Raw genomic sequence first — 18,301 nt, forward strand, 5'->3', positions numbered from 1 at the left:
TATATACTCGTATTATTTAGAATTAAGCTATCTCGCTTAATAGCGCCGAGAGAATTAACTAATCAAACTACGATTTTCGCGATAAACTAAGTAGTTTAATTAATTAACTCTCTCGGCGCTATTAAGCGAGATAGCTTACTTCTAAATAGTACGAGTATATTAATATTAATAATAATTTCTCTTTTAGATAAAGCTATATCTATTCGCTAAGGGAGGTACTAAATATTAAGTACGCTAGACGTCGCGCTTACGGGCTTAAGCAGTTAAGCGTACTTCCTATCTCATAAATATTAGGCACCTGGCACACTACATTTGTGACTATCAAATGTCAACTCAATGAACGATCAATATGGAAGCTATAGATCTCGTACCGTTGATCAAATCGTTAGACGATAACATTGATGACCTCGAAGAGGCGCTCGAGCCTCTACTCAAAAGCGCTGTATCAGATACCGCTGGGAAGTTACCTCTCTTGGACAAAGCGCAGCTTTATGTCCTTGTTACCTATGCTATTGAGTCCATATTGTTCTGTACGTCTGCAGGAGCAAAACAGTTTCTTGAGGCTAATCGTCATAGCCTATCTCCGACTCAATGGTGTCAATTCCAAAGAACATCCAGTCTTTCGAGAGTTGACCCGGGTCAAACACTACTTCGAGAAGATCAAGGCTGCGGAGTCAGCGGAAACCAGACAGAATGTGACACTGGACAAGGCAGCTGCGGGCCGCTTCATCAAAAATGCACTGGTTAGCCGCACTCGCTGAGCAATAGACTTTGTAAGTGCTGACTTCAACGTTAGGCTGGGAATAAGAGATTTGACCTCGATTTGGCAAAGCAAAGCAAAAAGGAAAGCGCAGCCACTCATACCAGATTTGAACGGTTTCCTAAGAAACAGAAATTCAGCAGCGACCCAGGAAATGGGTCAAGAGCCGTCTCCTCAAGTGACGACCCCAACACCGACACAGAGCATCTGGAGTCTTCTGAGGGACCACGTTTGAAGAGGATGAAAGTGCAGAGCATAAACGATAGAAGGGAGAGCGAGGATGGGACAAAAACAAGGACTAAACATGAGTTGAATCCTAGCTCTGGAAAGGCGTCAAAGATAGATCCAACGAATGGCGACTCAAAAGCAGAAGAACAAGAACAAGAACAAGAACAAATTGAGCAAGAAGAGGGAATGCAGGATGGAGACTGAGGACCTAATCACACACGGGCTTGGCTTCAACACGTCGTACCTGGCCACAATGGCCCTTGCCGATGGCAACGAAACTTAGCACAATACCTAGCTTGGTAATTACCTCGTGGCACGATGAGAGGGCAAAGATCAATTGTGAAGACGTCGGTACGATTACCTCGAAATTATGTGTACGGCGACTCTGACGAACAGACATTCTCACCTAAGAATTTTGAAGGTCGACTTGCTGCCAAATCTGGAGCCCTTCTGTCTCAGGACTACTTGAATTCATGGAGTTGGGCAGATATCGACCGCCTGGAACGTGGAGCGCCAAGTAATAGCATACTGGATGTCTGCGTTGGACACGGCGGTAGTCACTCATTGTCTATACATATCAACAAATCCGGCAACAAAAGTGTCATCGTCGGCAAACAATGTTTGGACGGACAGAATTAATTTGCACTGTATATTATTTAATTCTTGTAAACTCGTATCGAAAAGTTCGTAAATTTGGCTAGTGCATTTTCCGGTAACAGGGACTTTGCCATCGCGTTTCTAGCTTCTTCCCCCTTCGTTCTAAAAATTCACATCCAATATCACTGGCAATCTCGACCCACCAACTTTCTCAATCAATCAGAAATTAGAAAATGCCTCGCTCTCGTGGAGGTAGCGGTGGCCGTGGCCGCCCTTCTGCGCCTTCTCGACCTGCTGCTGCTCCAGCTAGGCCTGCTGCTACACCCTCTCAACAATCTTCACGAGGTGCCAGCACAGCAGCTCACCCTCCAGCCCACGCCCAGCAATCCGGTGCTCCCACTCAGCAGGGTAAGAGTCCTGGGCTCTTCGGACAGATGGCCTCTACAGCCGCGTAAGCTTGACCCGTTCTTGTCGTTCATCTCTCTGCCCTTTTCAACTGTCAGGTTATTATGACCTTAATGATGATATTATTATGGATCACAACGCTGATATTATGATAGTGGTGTGGCAGTAGGCTCAAGTATCGGCCACGCCATTGGAGGAATGTTTGGAGGGTCTAGCGCCCCCACTGAGCAACAACAAGCAGACAACGCTGTCGCTAGCCAGGCCAACGAGAGCAGTTCTCAGAGCATTGCCTGGGGTCCTCGAAGCTGTGAGACGGATGCGAAAAGCTTCACCAAATGTCTTGACGAGAATCAGGGCAACATGCAGATCTGTGGCTGGTATTTGGATCAACTGGTGATTGCCACATGAGAGATCTTAGTCCTGGGACTGATGCTGATACGTTGTACAGAAAGCTTGCCAGCAAGCGGCCAGTCAGTACTAGAGAGGGTAGACTAAGCAATCGCTACCTAGGACGGCGAGGATGGAACGAATTGGCGTCTGCATCATCATAGGAGTCGAATTCTTCCTTAAGCTGCAAGTCGTTGGCGGGCCTTCCAGCGAGCATAGCGTTTCATTACTTTGGGAGCCATTTCCCGCTCCTTTTACCTATAGACTCTCTCGGCAAACAACCTCGCTCTATTCACACTGATTGGGATGCTATCGTTAAAATCTCTCCATATGCCTTGTATACGTATCTTACAATCGTTGCCAGCACTACCAATCCACGAAAGCTCTGATGTGATGGTCCACTTATCAGATTTACCCAGTCTGTGCCTAAAAGGTCACAGTAGGTATCAACTAAGACCCTTTAAGCAGCTAACACAGTATATCTCTCTGCTCGTTCATTTGCTGCGTACCAAAACCATGAAGCCCTATCTTAGGAAAGTGCGGTACAGGTGAATCAGACTGTTGATCTGGAGAGGGCAACGACGAACTGCAGTAGAGACTTTGAGCGAAGATTAATGTCACTTTTGGATATTAATAATGGCCTGGCTTGTCAATCATCACTCCTACGCGATGTTCTCTGCTTCTTATCACCGAACAGCCATCTCATTACATATCCGTTTTGCAATAGTTGTATATCGCTCCTCAATGCGCGTTCGGGCATTTGACGGTTTGCAGCATAATCCACGGTGTGGTCATGTTGATATCATGACATACACGATTTCACGAAGCGGTCAGAGCCGAAGGCTCTCGCGATCTCCGTTCAATACGCTTCATGGGCAAAGTACTTAAAGCTCGTTCTGTCATCAACATAGAGCCACTGAATTTATCGAATCTCAAGGGCAGTTGTCTTGGGAACGAAACTTAGTTTGGGATGGAATTGCATACAAGACATGCCACTGTGGCTTGATTTCTCCCCACTGAACTGATTGCACAATCAAACTACCTATGTCGCCTCGCTAATTGCATTTGTGTAATATGCAAGCTTTCGTCATCCCGTCATTCGTCTTTGTCCCTTGAATCTCGTTGTGGCTCAAAGTTCAACTATGAAGATTAGTGCCAGTTCAAGTGTATAGCCACTAGGGCACATTACCTGATTGCCATTGTATAGCTGGTGATTGTCTTGGTCGTCTCGCTCATCTCGTAAAGTGCGAATGTTGACACCCGATCCTGTCCCTGCGCCCGCTTCGTGGTTCCCTTGCATTGTAGCATCATGGGCCGTTGCCCGCCCGAGTCCTAGGAGTGTTCCAAGGGCTCCGGTAATAGCACCAGCACCGGCAGATACTACGTTGTAACCAGCTGAGGCCCCTTTCGAAACGATACTTTGCCCACCGCTGTAAGCAGCTGTATAGCCCTGGACTGGAACTATGACAAGAGTGGCACTAGGAGTAAGTCCAAGAGACTGCAAGCTGTCTTCCTCTTCTGAAATAGACAACGTCTGGTTTGGCATTGGCGTCAAAACTTGCTTAAATGTGTAGGGAACGTCGTCAATCTTTTGTTGATCTATCCAGGGCCGGACATTCCCTCGCAGTGTCTGATCAGAAGGGAATCTGCTCCGAACTGTGCTTCCGTCAAATAACCGAACTTGTACGGCGCATTCTTTAGATCTGGTTGGTTTCGAAAAGTTGACTTCACTCGCCAACTGCTGGTCAACAAGTCCACCAGCCCCATCAGTCCCTTCTGATTCTGCCTTGGCGATTGCTCTGCGACGCTCTTCTTTCTCCTTACGCTCAGCTTTGTCGTGCTCGATCTGCCTCAAGATTCTCTCGCGTTCCAGCTTCGCTTCCTGTTGTCGTTTCCTCTGCTGTGCTGCATACGTAGCTTGATTAGCCTTAGCCGAGTCCGGAGCGACAACCATAGCTTCTTTTCGAGCCTCTGCTTTGGCTTTCCGCTCTGACTTCTCAGCAGCATCCTTTTCCTTTTTGTCTATTTCCAGTCTACGACGGCGATCCGCAAGTAAGTTCTGCACGGTTTGGGAGGGCTGGCCGCCAGGAGAGGCTGAAGAAGGTGCCGTGGACTGAATCGCATTTGAGGGAACAGCGGCTGTGGGGTCCACGTTTTGGTTGCGTGATGGGGGCATGTTTACGTGATCGGCTGTGTTGCGAGCTGCGGACGGCGAATTGTTAGGGTCAGAGTTGAGCGTGGTCGACTGAAGTGAAGGAGGTGGAGAAGCTGGGCCAAGGCTACCGGTTTCATGCGACGTGTCAGGCTCATCTGAGGAGAATTGAGCTGAAGATGACCTTGTAGCAAGTGTTGGAGCCCAAGGAACAGTTTGATCTAAGGTGTGTTGTGTTATGGATGGGTCTGAGGCAGGTGTTGGCGAGAAAGTTGTATGTTGAGGCTGAGGCGATCTGGAGGTCAAAACCCTCAAGATTGCAGCTTTGAACTCATTTTTTTCTTCTCCAGCTCGAAGATCAAGGGCAAGTTGGCCATTATTTATTATGATGAAGGCGGGTAAGACTGGAACAGGGTAGTATGCTGCGAGATGTTGAGCTTCTTGTGATCCGCCATTGATGAGGAGTGTGATGGCCTTTGTTGTCAAAGCAGTGGTGATCTGCTCATCCTTCAAGAAGTCTACTTCCCATAGGGAGCTTTGCTCATCATCACCTTGCTCCAGTCAGTCGGAGGCCAATTTCAAGCAGAGTGTAGAGAGACACACCCTTGACAAAGCAAGCCACGGACTTGGATTCGCTCAAAGCTAGAGCGATGCCTGACTGCAGATCTCCGTCGAAGAACATCATCGTATTAGTAGTCCTTGGGAGACCGCAAATGTAGGACTGACAGGTTGAAACAGAGGAAGTGTGACGATCTTCATGAGCCCAGCGCCGGGTGGTCAGAGTGAAGTTTGGCTCGAATTCCAGGTAGTTACTCTATGCCGAGGCCAATCACCAGAATGTGTCATATATTTACAAACTGCAGCAACCATGAAAACCTCACTGTTCGCTTCCCCCTTCTCGAAATCCACAAGATTGACATCGCTTCGAACAGCCCTACGTCCTCGAATATGCCCCAAGTGCGAGCAACCATCGCCCTTCCAGCGGAGATATGCACACACCCCCGCTGATGACCCTTACTTCCAATCGATCGTTGACAACCCGGCTGTGCCAGTTAGAAGTGGCCAAAAGCATGGCCCAGGCCTGATAGTGCTCAGTAAACCTCCTGGCCAGTCTAGTACCCCGTTCTATTACCTGACGCCACACAGTACTCATCCCAGCCATTGCATTTGGCCTCGGGACATGGCAGGTCTTCAGGCTTCGATGGAAAACAGACTTGATAGCGAGATTTGAAGATCGTATTCTCAAGCCGCCCCTGCCCTTACCGCCACGTATAGACCCAGCTGCCATCAAAGACTTTGACTATCGACGAGTTGTCACGACAGGCCTTCTACGACATGATCAGGAGATGCTCATTGGGCCACGAGTGCACGATGGCAATGATGGATACCTAGTGGTAACGCCATTACAACGCGAAGGAATTGCATCGACAATACTAGTGAACAGAGGCTGGATTCCCAAGAAGTTCAAGCGGCAGGTGGACAGGCAGGCAGGTCTACCCATTGGGGAAGTCACCGTGGAGGGGTTACTTAGAGAGCCATGGAAAAAGAACATGTTCACGCCAGACAACAAGCCTGAGCTGGGCGAGTTCTACTTTCCAGATGTCGAGCAAATGGCAAAGTTTACTGGAAGCGATCCAGTCTGGATAGAAGAAACCATGGGTATGGCTCATACGGCGGCTCACAATTCAGATAGCTGACGAAGTTGGCAGTACCGGATCTTCTGAAAGCGTATGATAGAGAGGCTGTAGGAATTCCAATAGGTCGGCCAGCTGAAGTGAACCTGAGAAATAACCACACGCAGTATATCTTTACTTGGTAAGCAATGCTCAGGGGTATCATCTGTAACCACGCTATGCGCCAAACACAAGTTCGCGAGTCCAAAGAATACTGATGCCAAATCGATTAGGTACGCCTTGTCGGCTGCTACAGCCATCATGTTCTGGATGGTCGTGAAAAAGCCACCGTCGGATTCTATCAGGCGAGTCCGCCAGAATAAGGAGTGGTAGAAGCCTCGACTTCGAGACATCCGCCGAAAGCCAAATCATGTGTTCCCAGCGACTCTTCTTAGGGATGTGTGAAGGAGCGTTCTCTGCTAGATCGATCAATTTTGGGGGCTCCTTCGAGAAAATGCAGATGCTGCGCGCGAGATAAGCTTTGCGGGATCCATAACACAGGAACGTGAGTTGTGTTCATATGCGAGTATGGGACGCTGGCGGTCTTGACGAGGAGAGCCTTCAAGCCATGGAACTCCAAGCTTGGTCTCGGTTAGAGCATTGGATTTCAAAGATTATCGGCTGGCGAGTAACCGAACCTTGTCACTCTACACCTTCCACTCCATCTCTATCAATGACTGTAAGCGGGTGTCGCCTCTTCAGTCGGCCTACTTTGGCGATCGGCATTCGTATTCCCTGGAGCAGCTCTCCCGATAGATACTTCTTGGCCAACGAGAAGGGCGTCGTTGTGGCAGACACTTGCCGCTGTCTGTCTCACGGATGAGCTTTGGAGCTGTGTGTCATGACAGTCTTACGCCGGGCCAAGAGTTGGAATGACGTACCGCAACATGACAGCAATGACATCGTTTTCGCCAATTTTCCGTCTTCCCGCATGGTTAGCGAAGACACCAAGATCGATACTGAGCTGTTCGAAGTATTGGTCAATAGCCTCAGTGATGGCCTCAAGTGTTTCCTTGTCTATTATAGTCGATTTGCTGCCCAGTGATCGAGCGAAAGTAGATGCAATATTTTTAGTGACCCCAGCGGGAAAGCTGGGATACGGAAACCCCTGGCGTGACTTCTTCATGGGTCTCGGCGCTCTCCTTCCGGCTTTAGCCTTCGTGATGGAATTGGTGGGTCTCACGTTGAGTACACTTTGCTCAGGCTCCTTGTCGAGGCCTCCAAGCTGTTGCTCGTCTGGGAAGTTTGCCTCCGCGGAAGAACGTCTGGACTGAAGCACTGGGATATTGAGAATGAAGGGAGACTTTCCTTCGCCCTCGAGCTCCCGTGCCTGCTGTATTCTGTTGGAATGACCTTCGCGACGATCGTGATCTTTGTACATGGCGCGCCGCAAGCCTTCTCTTTCATCACTATGCGGGGTCAGCATTGCTCTCACCCAGCCTTTCTAGATGACTACTGACCCGGAGCTCGATTTCCCTCCAAGAACTCCGAAGTCATCCTCGTCTGCATCGGGCGCAATTTGCAATACGCTACCCTCGAACAGAGGCTGCGATACATCGTTTAGGCCCAACGCACTCGGATCATCGAATAGGTTACTGCCCCGGACAGTACCAAAGCTGCCTCGGGAGAGCCTTCCCGGTGGTTGATCATCCAGAGCACGCCGCCCAATCTCTATTGATCTTCCGGTCTGTTCTCCCGCTTCTAATTGCATTGACAGCCGTGGAGGCGCCAGCTGAAAATTGTCGTCTTCATCTGCTCGATCTTCAATCGCGATGGAGAAGCTGGGTCGCTGCAGCTCTAGACCATCTTCGATATTGTTGCCTTCAGTTACGCTGCGCTCATTTTGTTCAAGGTGCGATGGAAGAGAAGATGGTTGGCTATTCAAAGCCAGAACTAAGGTCCTTCGCTATCAGCTCGATTCAAAGTGCAGTGGGCTGGAAACCAACTCTTGCTAAGGTTTCTAAGTGCATCCCTTGGTGTTTCACGCTGCATACGCCTACTTTTGCGTCTATCGCGACCTGGCGTAGCCCTTCGCTGCTGCAAAGCTCTGATTGCGTGGGGTGTTGTGGGATTGCTTCTCGTCGTCAAGAATTCCTGCAGTGGCCGGCGAGCACCTGGCGTGCGCGACTTTGCGGAGAGTGCGCCGACGGCACTGCCCTGAGATGTGGTTGCGCCAACGCTAGAAGCACGTCTCCGAGGCGTTGATGGCTTTCGCATTAGTCCGGCTAGGTGTCGCAACTGGATTGAAGGGCTTGTTAGCAATAATTTCCATAACTTCGCCGGGGATTGCTAACGTTTGCAAATGGTGTTCGACCTTGTCCAGTGGGGCATGCTTGTCCGGCAGCGGAGTTTCGCGGCGTGACGCAAAATAGCTTGGATGGAGCTGAGAGCTCGTCTTCAGTTCCAGAATCTACCCTGATGTTCTCTTTGATATTTGACATTGTTTCGTACAGCATAGACCTATTTACGTAGTCTCCACGACCGAAGACTGCCTCGTGAAAGTCAAGTCTCGATTTGGGCAATTCGTAAACAAGTGACGAGGATGTATGTAACGCCAAGAAAGCGCTTGGAAGCCACGCCACACAGGACGCACTTTGATTAGGTAACTCCGAGTCTCCGATATGCAAACCGCATCAATTTGCAAATCTACTCCTCCAAATTTTGTATTCTTCTATAATGTCAGAAAAGTCGAAACCCTCTTTAAGCGCTTTGCCAAAATCCAAGGTACCGGCTACTACTATCAGACTCAAATCGCCCTTTCGCACCGCAAAGCGGAAACGCAACGACGGCGAAGACCATGATCTTGAGGCTGTTGTCGACAGTTCAGCGAAGCAAAAAAAGTCCAAGAAATCCAAAAAGACTAAAGCGGATGAGGATCATAATCTTGATCTAGACCAAGGTCTTAACCTAGCCATCGCGAAGTTGGACAATCGATTATTAGCGGACTACGTCGCCAAACGAACCAAGCGCTTTTTCCCAGATCTCAGCCTTGTGGAGCTCGAGGACAGATACATCTCAGGTATTGTTTGGTCACAATTCCTTAAGGTGGCATTAGCTGATGCTCAAGATGAAGGCTAAAAAATAATGTAGAGACAGCCTTCCATGATACCACATCATGGGAGAAGCCAAGAACTTTGCAGGACATGCCAAGCTTCCTTGAGCACTACAATCCGAGAGCAGCAGGAAATATGGCTCTCTCTTCGGCATCAAAAAAACTGGGAAGCCCACATACTCTTGTGATCACATCTTCTGGTCTACGTGCTGCGAATATCACTAGGTAGGCCACACACGTTGAGCCGAGAACTTGTGAAGGCACAAAAATTGATTACCAATGCTGTCTCAGAGCCTTACGCCTCTTTCAGACAAAAGACGCTGTGGTGGCAAAACTCTTTGCCAAACATATCAAGCTGAAAGAGGCAGTAGATTATGTCAGGAAAACAAGGTGTCTCACATCGATCACCCTCTACAACTGAGTTCTAGGTGCTAATCTCTTCAAGGATGGGAATTGGGGTTGGTACTCCTTCTCGAATCATCGACCTTTTCGACTCAGGTATGTTACACTCCATTTCTTCCAGTACAACACGCCAATTTGCTGTGAGCCACCGTCCTGATCTCAGCAGGTGCACTATCATCATCAAGTCTGGAACGGGTAGTGGTTGATTGTTCGCACATTGACCAGAAAAAAAGGGGGATATTTGATATGCGGGAGACACAACAGCCCTTGATGGCATTGCTGAATCAGTCCGAGCTGAAGAATCGTTACGGAAATGGTAGTGGAAAGGTTCGACTCTTGCTCTATTAGCTGTCGTAAATTTCAAACTCATTCTCTGTGTGATGTTCCCACTGGCAGTCAAGATGTTGACCCTAAGAAAATTAACCCCGATTTCGAGGTCACCACGCAGGTGATTGATGACGCCCCACGCGTTGAGATTATGATGACGTTCACAAGCTCTCCTAAGGCATTCTCTTGTTCGTGATCCCGTAGGAAACGTGGTCGATGAGTAACCGATTGCTGGGTTGGGTAGGTGACGGTGACGATTGCCGAACGCGGGTTCTGCCTTCCCACTTGATCAGCTCAACGTAGGGAATTTCAGAAGGAAAAAATGCCTAGCGCCTGAGCAATGCAACACTTTCTCCTCCTTCACTCCTCCATCCCACTGCCCTCTTCAACTCGTCCAAAAAATCAGTCCTGTTGACTGCTTCCTTTCATTCCATAAATTCGACAACGCCACATCTACGCATCCCAGTCTGTCACTACAGTTCGATTCGCTTCACCGGATCACCTCACTGACAGGTAAATCTAAACACCTGCAAAGCTTCCTCCCACGTCAGTATGAAGCTGCAGACAACAATGCTATTTGGCATTGGCTTGCTACACAGTGTCGTCGGCCTCAAGACCCTAGAGTCTCCAGGTAAATCATTCTATCTTTCCCGTTTGTGCTGGCCAGGACGACGCTAATCTGCCAACAAGTATGCGTGTCGAAATGTTGGGAAAATTCCAAATACGTCAGCACCTGTGTCCAAGCCAATGAGACCCAATGCTTGTGCGAGGACGCTGAGTTTCAGAGCGTATGTACTCCAGTCATGTCGCCTTCTTCCATCTAAAGTGCGTTACTGATGGATTCCAGGTGGTGCTTCAATGTCTCTACTCTCAATGCCAGACTACTCAATTCGGCTCCGCCCTTCACCATACCCTCTCGGTATGCACTGATTCTGGGATGGATAACCTCGATGCCTTGCCTCCTCTCCTCCGTCACCAAGGTCTACGCAAGCGCGGAAGCCCAAGCATTGGCTATGCATCAGGTCATCTCTCAGCATCAGCCATCCACTCTGTGGCTCGTCGCTCTGTCGATGCTTCGGCACATGTCAATGCTCGTCCGACACGCAGCGTCAGCCACCTTCCCACCCACACGCATGACTTGCCGATGTCACTGCCAGTGGCTACTTCTACACCTTTAAGCGCTGCCAACATGAATAGCACCAGCGTGTTAGCCCCCTCAACAAAGGCTTCCTAGGGTGGCCCAAACAGGACAAATTCCAGTGCACGGACAAGGCCAAACTCAACATACGACAACGTGAGCGCCAACAATTAGGTCCTTCGCGGTATCTTAGACATATTGCAGTGGACACAGACCTTTTATCGCACATCTGATACCAGCATTGTTGAGGCAGGTATCATTTGCACTGCTTGGCTAGGAGAAGTCACTTGGGTTGCTCGCCGTCGGCTTTCACTTCGCATCCTAGTTTAACATTCTATGAGCATTTGCGCGCTCAGACTTGCATTACCTTAAACATTCGCTTCTCTGTACATGTATGACAAGCAGGTCAGCCTTCTGTCCGCCAAGTCGGTAGATTTTAGAGCTCGACTAATACAATTGATTGGTGGTGTCTGACTACAAGAACTATTTATGTACTGGACGTCGTTGTCACCCTTTTTTAAATGCGTAGACTGATGACGTTTGATTATGAGCATGAGCTGTACCTGGACAGCATGTGACCTGGATGAATACGCAATGCTGATAGTCCAATCCCAATGGTTTCCTACAATACAACTAGTCATATAAATCAGCACCCGTCGTACTCTCCATTTGTTCGCAATCTTGCTTTCATAGACGAAGGTCAATGCCAACGACCAAGCTTTTGCTTCAACAGCGCCATTAGACAGCGGAGCTCCTAAAGATTCTGTGCCCCATTCATAAGGACTCTGCAAGTATTCGAAGCGCAAGGTACAGAACAGCAACAACGGAACGATCATCGCTGTTCATGTAGGTTATCGGCTGTTGTCTTTGCAGCTTATATTGTAAATGTGGCTAGCGACGATCCGCTGGCAGGGAAGGTCTGCCGAGATATCAATTACATTCACGAACGAGGGAAACTCAACCAATGGCGGTAGACAGGCATGAAATTGCCCCGTTCCCCTTTAAAAGATAAGCTTTCGCATCCGCAGCGCAACTCAGGATTGCTTACGATCTCAGGCCGTAGCCTCCCGAGCGTCACTGTGAGCTACAATGGGATCAGACTTGAAGCGAAAAGAAGCTCGAAAGAGGAAGTTCGAAGGCCAGCACAGCGAATCTTTACTTGATGCGGGCGTCAAATCGGGCTTGGAAGGCACATCAGCCGGCGGGCCACTACAGAAGAAGTCAAATCAAGCGCCTCCACCACCATCTTCTTTAGAAAGAATTCCTACGGCTGAGAAGATTGCGACTCGCAAGGTTGCGGTCGTAGACGAGTCCACGGACCAGGGGAAAGAAGAAGAATCAGCAACCCAAAAGGCCCAGAGATTCATCGTCTTCATTGGTCCGTCTACTCTGTTCAAATATGCTTGGCTCAGCCGTCTGACGGCGCTGTTCTAACACCAGGCAATCTACCTTACACTGCAACGGATGAGTCAGTAAGCAAGCATTTTGCGAAGATCAATCCTAAATCAATCCGTCACCGCAAAGAAAAAGGTACAGAAAAGTCTAAAGGCTTCGCATTCCTGGAATTTGAAGGGTATGATCGAATGAAGACATGCTTGAAACTTTACCACCAGTCCGATTTCGAAGACGGGGAATCTCCCGCGAGGAAGCTGAATGTGGAGCTAACGTGAGTCTCGAAACGTGTTCCCAAGTCGACTACGAGTGACACTTAACAGGGCCGGCGGTGGTGGGGGTAAAAGCAAGGACCGGAAAAGTAAACTTCGAGCGAAGAACGAAAGACTGAATGAACAGCGAAAGCGAAGAAATCAAGAAGAGGAGAAACGAAAAAAGGTTCCACAGAAAGATTCCCAACCTACACATGCGCTGGGCAACAACGGCGATATACACCCAAGCAGGAGGAGCAGAGTAGCCACAGACTCGCTTAATCTTTGATCCTGAAGTTCAATGGATCTCACTGCCGTCTTGTATGACGTTTAACGCAAGCGGGTAGTGACGCGCGTTGCGACTCCGAGTGAGCGAGCAGATAGGCCTACTCATGAAGTATCACCCGTGCGCCATGTTCGAAATTCGAAGAACAAAACCCTTGCAGCTGGATCTGATTCCAAACGTCATATCTACATTCAAAGACTATAAGCCTATCCCAAACCGTCCGTACCTTGTTGGGTCGGGCGAGGCCCAAACTTTGCGACAATATAAAGGGAAATCTATCACGGAAACCGACCCGGCCTTAGGCGTCAGATCATTCTCGGGTTCCAATGGCTCTGAAGACCTTGGAAGTTCAAGACAGTCTAATCCAGGTTCTGTTAGAGACGCTTCGTTCACTTAGAGATGGAAGTCTTGCGGCGATCACAAAATCATGCATTTGGTTCCCCGCTCTTTCTTAGGTTTCCCGATCGGGCGGGGATTCAAGACAGCTCTAGTCACATTCAGCACCTGACATTCACCGTAGTAATCCAATGGAGCGAACCCACCTGATGGCCTCGTCAAATACGCTCTTCAGGTTTCTTTGTGTCAGTGCTGAACATTCCAGATATTTATGTGCCCGGATCTCCTTCGACACCGCTAATGCTTGTTCATACGACACTGCCTCCATCCGCTTCGAGCGCAGCGCATCCATTGTTCCCTTGTCCTCCCTCAAATCCAGCTTAGTGCCGACTAATATGATGGGTACGTTTGGAGCATGGTGTTCAATTTCTGGGAACCACTTTGCTTTGACGTTGTCAAAAGATGGTGGGCTCACGATGGAAAAACATATCAGGAAAACGTCGGTCTGTGGATATGACAGTGGCCGAAGTCGATCGTAGTCTTCTTGTCCAGCTGTGTCCCATAGCCCTAAGCTTATAGGCTTGCCATCGACCATAACACTTGCAGAGTAATTGTCAAAACTATATCAGGCGTCAGCCAGAGCCCAATGCAGTGCTCGCGGAACAGCCCCCACACTGTAGGTATATATTCTCCAGGAAATGCATTGGTGGTGTATGATATGAGAAGACAAGTCTGCACAGAAGAAATTAGCAGACTTTGGACATGCCAATGCTGAGGTATAGCAGCTACCTTTCCTACAGCCCCGTCGCCGGTCACAACGCACTATATTAGAAACCCTTATTAGCGTCTGAATATGGGGCAGTAATAGTATTCCAGAAATACCTTCAAAGACTGGGTACTTGGCGCAGAGGCCATGTCGGACAGAGAAGCCGTGCGCTGGGCGAAGGCGTCAATGAAATATCAGATTTGGGAAGCAAATCTACGGTTGACTTAGTTACAAAATATCGCGGAATATGTAGTAGAGCCTACTTCTGCTGGGGGTCTCGCATCCGCCCTTGGCCCCTAAAAGCGCTTTGGAGCCAACGGAGCATGCAGTCAATCGGAAGGCGGTTGAAAATGCACAGTATCGCTAGACCGATGGGATCGATATCCCTGGCCCGCAATAGATCTTTAGATAGGAGTAGCTAGGAGACTAGCCAGGAAAGCAGATTTGGAGCTTGAATTCCTTTAGATGCATTGGCTCCCTATTGACATTCGCTTGCAGTGGTGTAAGAGCCAGACGTGTTCCAGATTGCTAAGGACACGTTGGAAGATAAGAGGCAGGAGATCGTGGAGTCATGCAGCAGTACACAGAGTTATTATTCGTTTCAACAACAAGGGGATCAGGGGACTAGGGGTTCCGACCCTGCACGCGCTTAATATAGAGTGAAACTCGGGTCACGTGACTCTTGGCGGTCACGTGAGACAATCACGTGACACGCCTTAGCGTATTCGTATTAAGTCGCTCTTTTCGTTATAATAACTTTATAACTAAGTATCTTATCTTATACTTTTATAATTTATAAATTTAAACTCTATCTAGTAATTATTATATTATAATTACTATTTATCTCTATAACTTTAACTATATTTAAATTTTTAATATTTATTTTATAATATTTAAAATCTATTATATAAAGACTTAATATAGAGATCTATATCGAAAGTTCTATATATACGCTAAAACTCTTAGCATTCTTAATATTCTTCGGCAATTTAATAAATTTCTTAAATAGCTTTATTTTTTATTAATAATTCTTTATATAACTACGTATATACTTATTAGCTCGCTTATTTAAATTATATAGTTATATATTCTCTTTAAAACGATCTTCTCTATACTTATTATCGTCTTTTAAATAAATAACTTCGATAATATATCTAAGTATATATTCTATTTACTTCTAAATCCTCTTTTATAAAAACTTATATTTCTAGCAATAAGTCTATCGCTTTTTAGCCTCTTTTCGAGTTATTAATAAATTATTTCGAGTAGTATATCGCTTTATTTAAGATTAATATAACTTAATATAATTTAAATACGATAAGTTTTTATATTATAGTAATCTAAGTATATCTATAAATATAAAGATTAATTTCTAAAACTTTAAGATATAGATTAAGACTTTATCTTCTATAACTACTATATTAAATCTATTCTCTTTATATTTCTAAATAAATTTTAGAAGTAATATAAAAAGAATCTATATCTAATTAGCGAAAGAAGTTAAAGAATTTAAAGAAATATATATAAATAGATCTTCTTCTAATAGCGATACTAGTTAATTTCTTCTTTCTTTTCTATAATAATAACTTTTTTAATTTCTACTATAAATCTTTATTAAGATTTTGCGCTAGAAAGATTACGTAAATCTATATATCTTATATCGATTTAAAGTTTTTATTATAATTTAATCTTAAGCTTTAAAATCTTATTAATAGTAGCTAGTTTCTAAGTATATTTCTTCTTTTTAACTAATATTTTAACCTTTTAAATATAATAAAAACTCTTCTTATTATATAAGAAATATTTTTAAAATATAAACTTTATAGCGCTTATAAAATGACGTTAAATAGCGAATTTAATATAGATCTTATCGAGTTAACACTATTATTATATTTATTCTCATCGAGAGTTTAAGACTATATTAGTCTTATCGATCTAGATTATATTCTTTTAATCCTCTATAATTTAATCTTTATATCGTAAAGTAAATTAATAATAAGCTTTTATTTAACTATCGAAAGAGGCGATTTTTTAATAATTTTAATTAATCGAAAGTTATTATATTTAAATACTTATAAAATTATTATTAAGAAGATTTCTTACTTAGTAGTTAATATAAAAGAGATTTTTTTATAACTATAGCGATTCTTTTATATAGTAATTAAAATAGTACTCTTAAGCTTAGACGTAATAATAGAGAGTTATTTAGATCTAGAAGTATCGAATATATATAATAATAATAGCTTTTTAAATACGATAGACTTATATTCTCTATTACGAGCTTATTATTATAGACGACTAATAATTTAATAAGAGACTTTTATAATAGTTATAACGATCTTCGTTATAATATTATATTTAATTAAAATAAATATCTAAAGTCTAATTTCGTTATTATAATTAATACTTTAAATATTAGATATATTAGAATTAAAGACTAATAAGAAGATATTTACTTACTATACTAAATATATATTAAATATATATTAAAATTCTTTATATTCTCTCTCTATTTCTCTATTCTTCTATTAGCGTAAGTATATATAGTATTAATATCGCTACTATCGCTATAATATATATAGTAATATCGTAATTATATATCTCGTATATATATAGTAATATCGCTATTATATATTATATATAATAAGTATTAATATCGCTATTATATAAAGTATTAATATTTAAGATATTAAGAATATTTATTAAGAATACTAAGAGTTTTAGCGTATATATAGAACTTTCGATATAGACCTCTATAGTTATAAAGATATTTCTTTAATCTTTTTAATAGAGATATTTTCTTCTTTTAAAATAGTTATAGATTTAAGCGAGTATAATTTGTTAATAATATAAAAAGCTAAGAGTTACTCTAGCTCTTATCTTAAGCGAGTTAAGATAGTTAAACTCGCTAAATATATTAAAATTCGAATTACGTAACTCTTAGTGTCTTAATAATCATATAATATAATTATATAGTATACTTTAACGCGCTTATATTAAGTTATTCTTTTCTTCTATAAAACTCTATAATTAATATAATTAAATATTCTATCTTATATTTTAATAAATTATAAACTTAAATTTTATTTAATAAAGTAATAATTTAATTATTTTATAATTTATCTATTATCTATTATAATTATAACTATTTTTAATATATTTAATATATTAATATCTATTAAATAATTATAATTATAATTATAAAGAACCTCTTTTATTAATCTTTATAATATAAATATTTTTTATTTTAAAATAATTATTCTAATTAAATAATATATATTAAATATATTTTTAATTAAGAAGATAGAGATAGCGAATAAGAGAGATAATATTAAAATTATTAATATATTATATTAATAATTTAATATATAAACTTTTATATTATTTTTTATATAAAATAATTTAAAGCGAGTTAAGATATATTATATTTAATTATATAATACGAGTAAAGATCTATAAATTAAATTCATAATTATTTCTTTTAATTAGAACTATCGAGCGTACTATTATAATAATATAAGATATTTAGAAATCTTTCTAAGAAAGACGTTTCTTAAGTAGTAATAAGATAATTCTTTTACTATAAGATCTAATTATCTAAATATATCTAATATATTAAGCTATATTAAGCTATTAGCTACTAGCTTCTATCTACTATTAAATATAATTTATAATATATATTAATAAAAAGAAAGAAAGATAATATTCTCGCTAGAAGTAAAGAAACTTATTTCTTTAAATAAAGAACGATCTTACTTTTATAGATAAGAATTATAAAGAAAGTTATATAAAGAAACTTATTTCTTTAAGTAAGTTAGATAAGAATTTCGAGTAAAGAAAGTTATTTCTTTAAATAAAGCACGGACTTTCTTTCTTTTTATAGTAAGATTCTACTTTTATAGAAGAAACCCGTTTTCTATAAGATTGACTTTTCTCGAAAAGACGTTTTATTAAATGAGAAGTTATATATTATAATAAATAGTAGAAGAATTTAATAACGAAGTAAGTAGTAATATAGATGAAGATAAAGATATATTTTTCGCTAATAGCGGAGGCTTCTTTTAAGAGATAACTTTCTTTCGCGAACGATCTAACTTTTTAGTAGTAGCTTAATTTCTAATAGCGTTAGCTTTAGAAGTTAATAGAGTT

General features: G+C 43.2%; 10 protein-coding genes across 10 annotated transcripts; 6 read left to right on the forward strand and 4 right to left on the reverse strand.

Annotated features, from left to right (window-relative positions):
* Positions 1–349: 349 nt before the first annotated feature.
* HO173_008236 (uncharacterized protein) lies at positions 350–1,192 on the forward strand (the record flags this gene model as incomplete). The annotated part of the gene is made up of 3 exons (XM_037310136.1): positions 350–530; positions 577–743; positions 797–1,192. The coding sequence occupies 3 exons, from the start codon at positions 350–352 to the stop codon at positions 1,190–1,192; spliced, it is 744 nt and encodes a 247-aa protein (XP_037163096.1).
* A 114-nt stretch (positions 1,193–1,306) lies between these two features.
* HO173_008237 (uncharacterized protein) lies at positions 1,307–1,627 on the forward strand (the record flags this gene model as incomplete). The annotated part of the gene is made up of 1 exon (XM_037310137.1): positions 1,307–1,627. The coding sequence occupies one exon, from the start codon at positions 1,307–1,309 to the stop codon at positions 1,625–1,627; it is 321 nt and encodes a 106-aa protein (XP_037163097.1).
* A 191-nt stretch (positions 1,628–1,818) lies between these two features.
* On the forward strand, positions 1,819–2,471 carry HO173_008238 (uncharacterized protein; the record flags this gene model as incomplete). Its single annotated transcript, XM_037310138.1, has 3 exons — positions 1,819–2,036; positions 2,146–2,383; positions 2,439–2,471. 3 exons carry the CDS (start codon positions 1,819–1,821, stop codon positions 2,469–2,471), a joined length of 489 nt encoding a protein of 162 aa, XP_037163098.1.
* A 1,001-nt stretch (positions 2,472–3,472) lies between these two features.
* On the reverse strand, positions 3,473–5,214 carry HO173_008239 (uncharacterized protein; the record flags this gene model as incomplete). Its single annotated transcript, XM_037310139.1, has 3 exons — positions 3,473–3,517; positions 3,567–5,080; positions 5,133–5,214. The coding sequence occupies 3 exons, from the start codon at positions 5,212–5,214 to the stop codon at positions 3,473–3,475; spliced, it is 1,641 nt and encodes a 546-aa protein (XP_037163099.1).
* A 183-nt stretch (positions 5,215–5,397) lies between these two features.
* Positions 5,398–6,535, forward strand: HO173_008240 (uncharacterized protein; the record flags this gene model as incomplete). Its single annotated transcript, XM_037310140.1, has 4 exons — positions 5,398–5,623; positions 5,676–6,188; positions 6,239–6,344; positions 6,436–6,535. 4 exons carry the CDS (start codon positions 5,398–5,400, stop codon positions 6,533–6,535), a joined length of 945 nt encoding a protein of 314 aa, XP_037163100.1.
* A 309-nt stretch (positions 6,536–6,844) lies between these two features.
* Positions 6,845–7,628, reverse strand: HO173_008241 (uncharacterized protein; the record flags this gene model as incomplete). Its single annotated transcript, XM_037310141.1, has 2 exons — positions 6,845–7,010; positions 7,084–7,628. 2 exons carry the CDS (start codon positions 7,626–7,628, stop codon positions 6,845–6,847), a joined length of 711 nt encoding a protein of 236 aa, XP_037163101.1.
* Positions 7,629–7,646: 18 nt separating this feature from the next.
* HO173_008242 (uncharacterized protein) lies at positions 7,647–8,419 on the reverse strand (the record flags this gene model as incomplete). Its single annotated transcript, XM_037310142.1, has 2 exons — positions 7,647–8,095; positions 8,149–8,419. 2 exons carry the CDS (start codon positions 8,417–8,419, stop codon positions 7,647–7,649), a joined length of 720 nt encoding a protein of 239 aa, XP_037163102.1.
* Positions 8,420–8,878: 459 nt separating this feature from the next.
* HO173_008243 (uncharacterized protein) lies at positions 8,879–11,217 on the forward strand (the record flags this gene model as incomplete). Its single annotated transcript, XM_037310143.1, has 6 exons — positions 8,879–9,221; positions 9,293–9,479; positions 9,546–9,644; positions 9,700–9,752; positions 10,674–10,771; positions 10,831–11,217. The coding sequence occupies 6 exons, from the start codon at positions 8,879–8,881 to the stop codon at positions 11,215–11,217; spliced, it is 1,167 nt and encodes a 388-aa protein (XP_037163103.1).
* A 993-nt stretch (positions 11,218–12,210) lies between these two features.
* On the forward strand, positions 12,211–13,053 carry HO173_008244 (uncharacterized protein; the record flags this gene model as incomplete). The annotated part of the gene is made up of 3 exons (XM_037310144.1): positions 12,211–12,499; positions 12,562–12,787; positions 12,837–13,053. The coding sequence occupies 3 exons, from the start codon at positions 12,211–12,213 to the stop codon at positions 13,051–13,053; spliced, it is 732 nt and encodes a 243-aa protein (XP_037163104.1).
* Positions 13,054–13,467: 414 nt separating this feature from the next.
* Positions 13,468–14,301, reverse strand: HO173_008245 (uncharacterized protein; the record flags this gene model as incomplete). Its single annotated transcript, XM_037310145.1, has 5 exons — positions 13,468–13,537; positions 13,593–14,006; positions 14,060–14,118; positions 14,176–14,208; positions 14,269–14,301. The coding sequence occupies 5 exons, from the start codon at positions 14,299–14,301 to the stop codon at positions 13,468–13,470; spliced, it is 609 nt and encodes a 202-aa protein (XP_037163105.1).
* Positions 14,302–18,301: the final 4,000 nt, after the last annotated feature.

Source organism: Letharia columbiana, assembly GCF_014066305.1.
Source record: "Letharia columbiana isolate WasteWater2 chromosome Unknown Sc0000028_s0, whole genome shotgun sequence".
NCBI classification, from domain to species: domain Eukaryota; kingdom Fungi; phylum Ascomycota; class Lecanoromycetes; order Lecanorales; family Parmeliaceae; genus Letharia; species Letharia columbiana.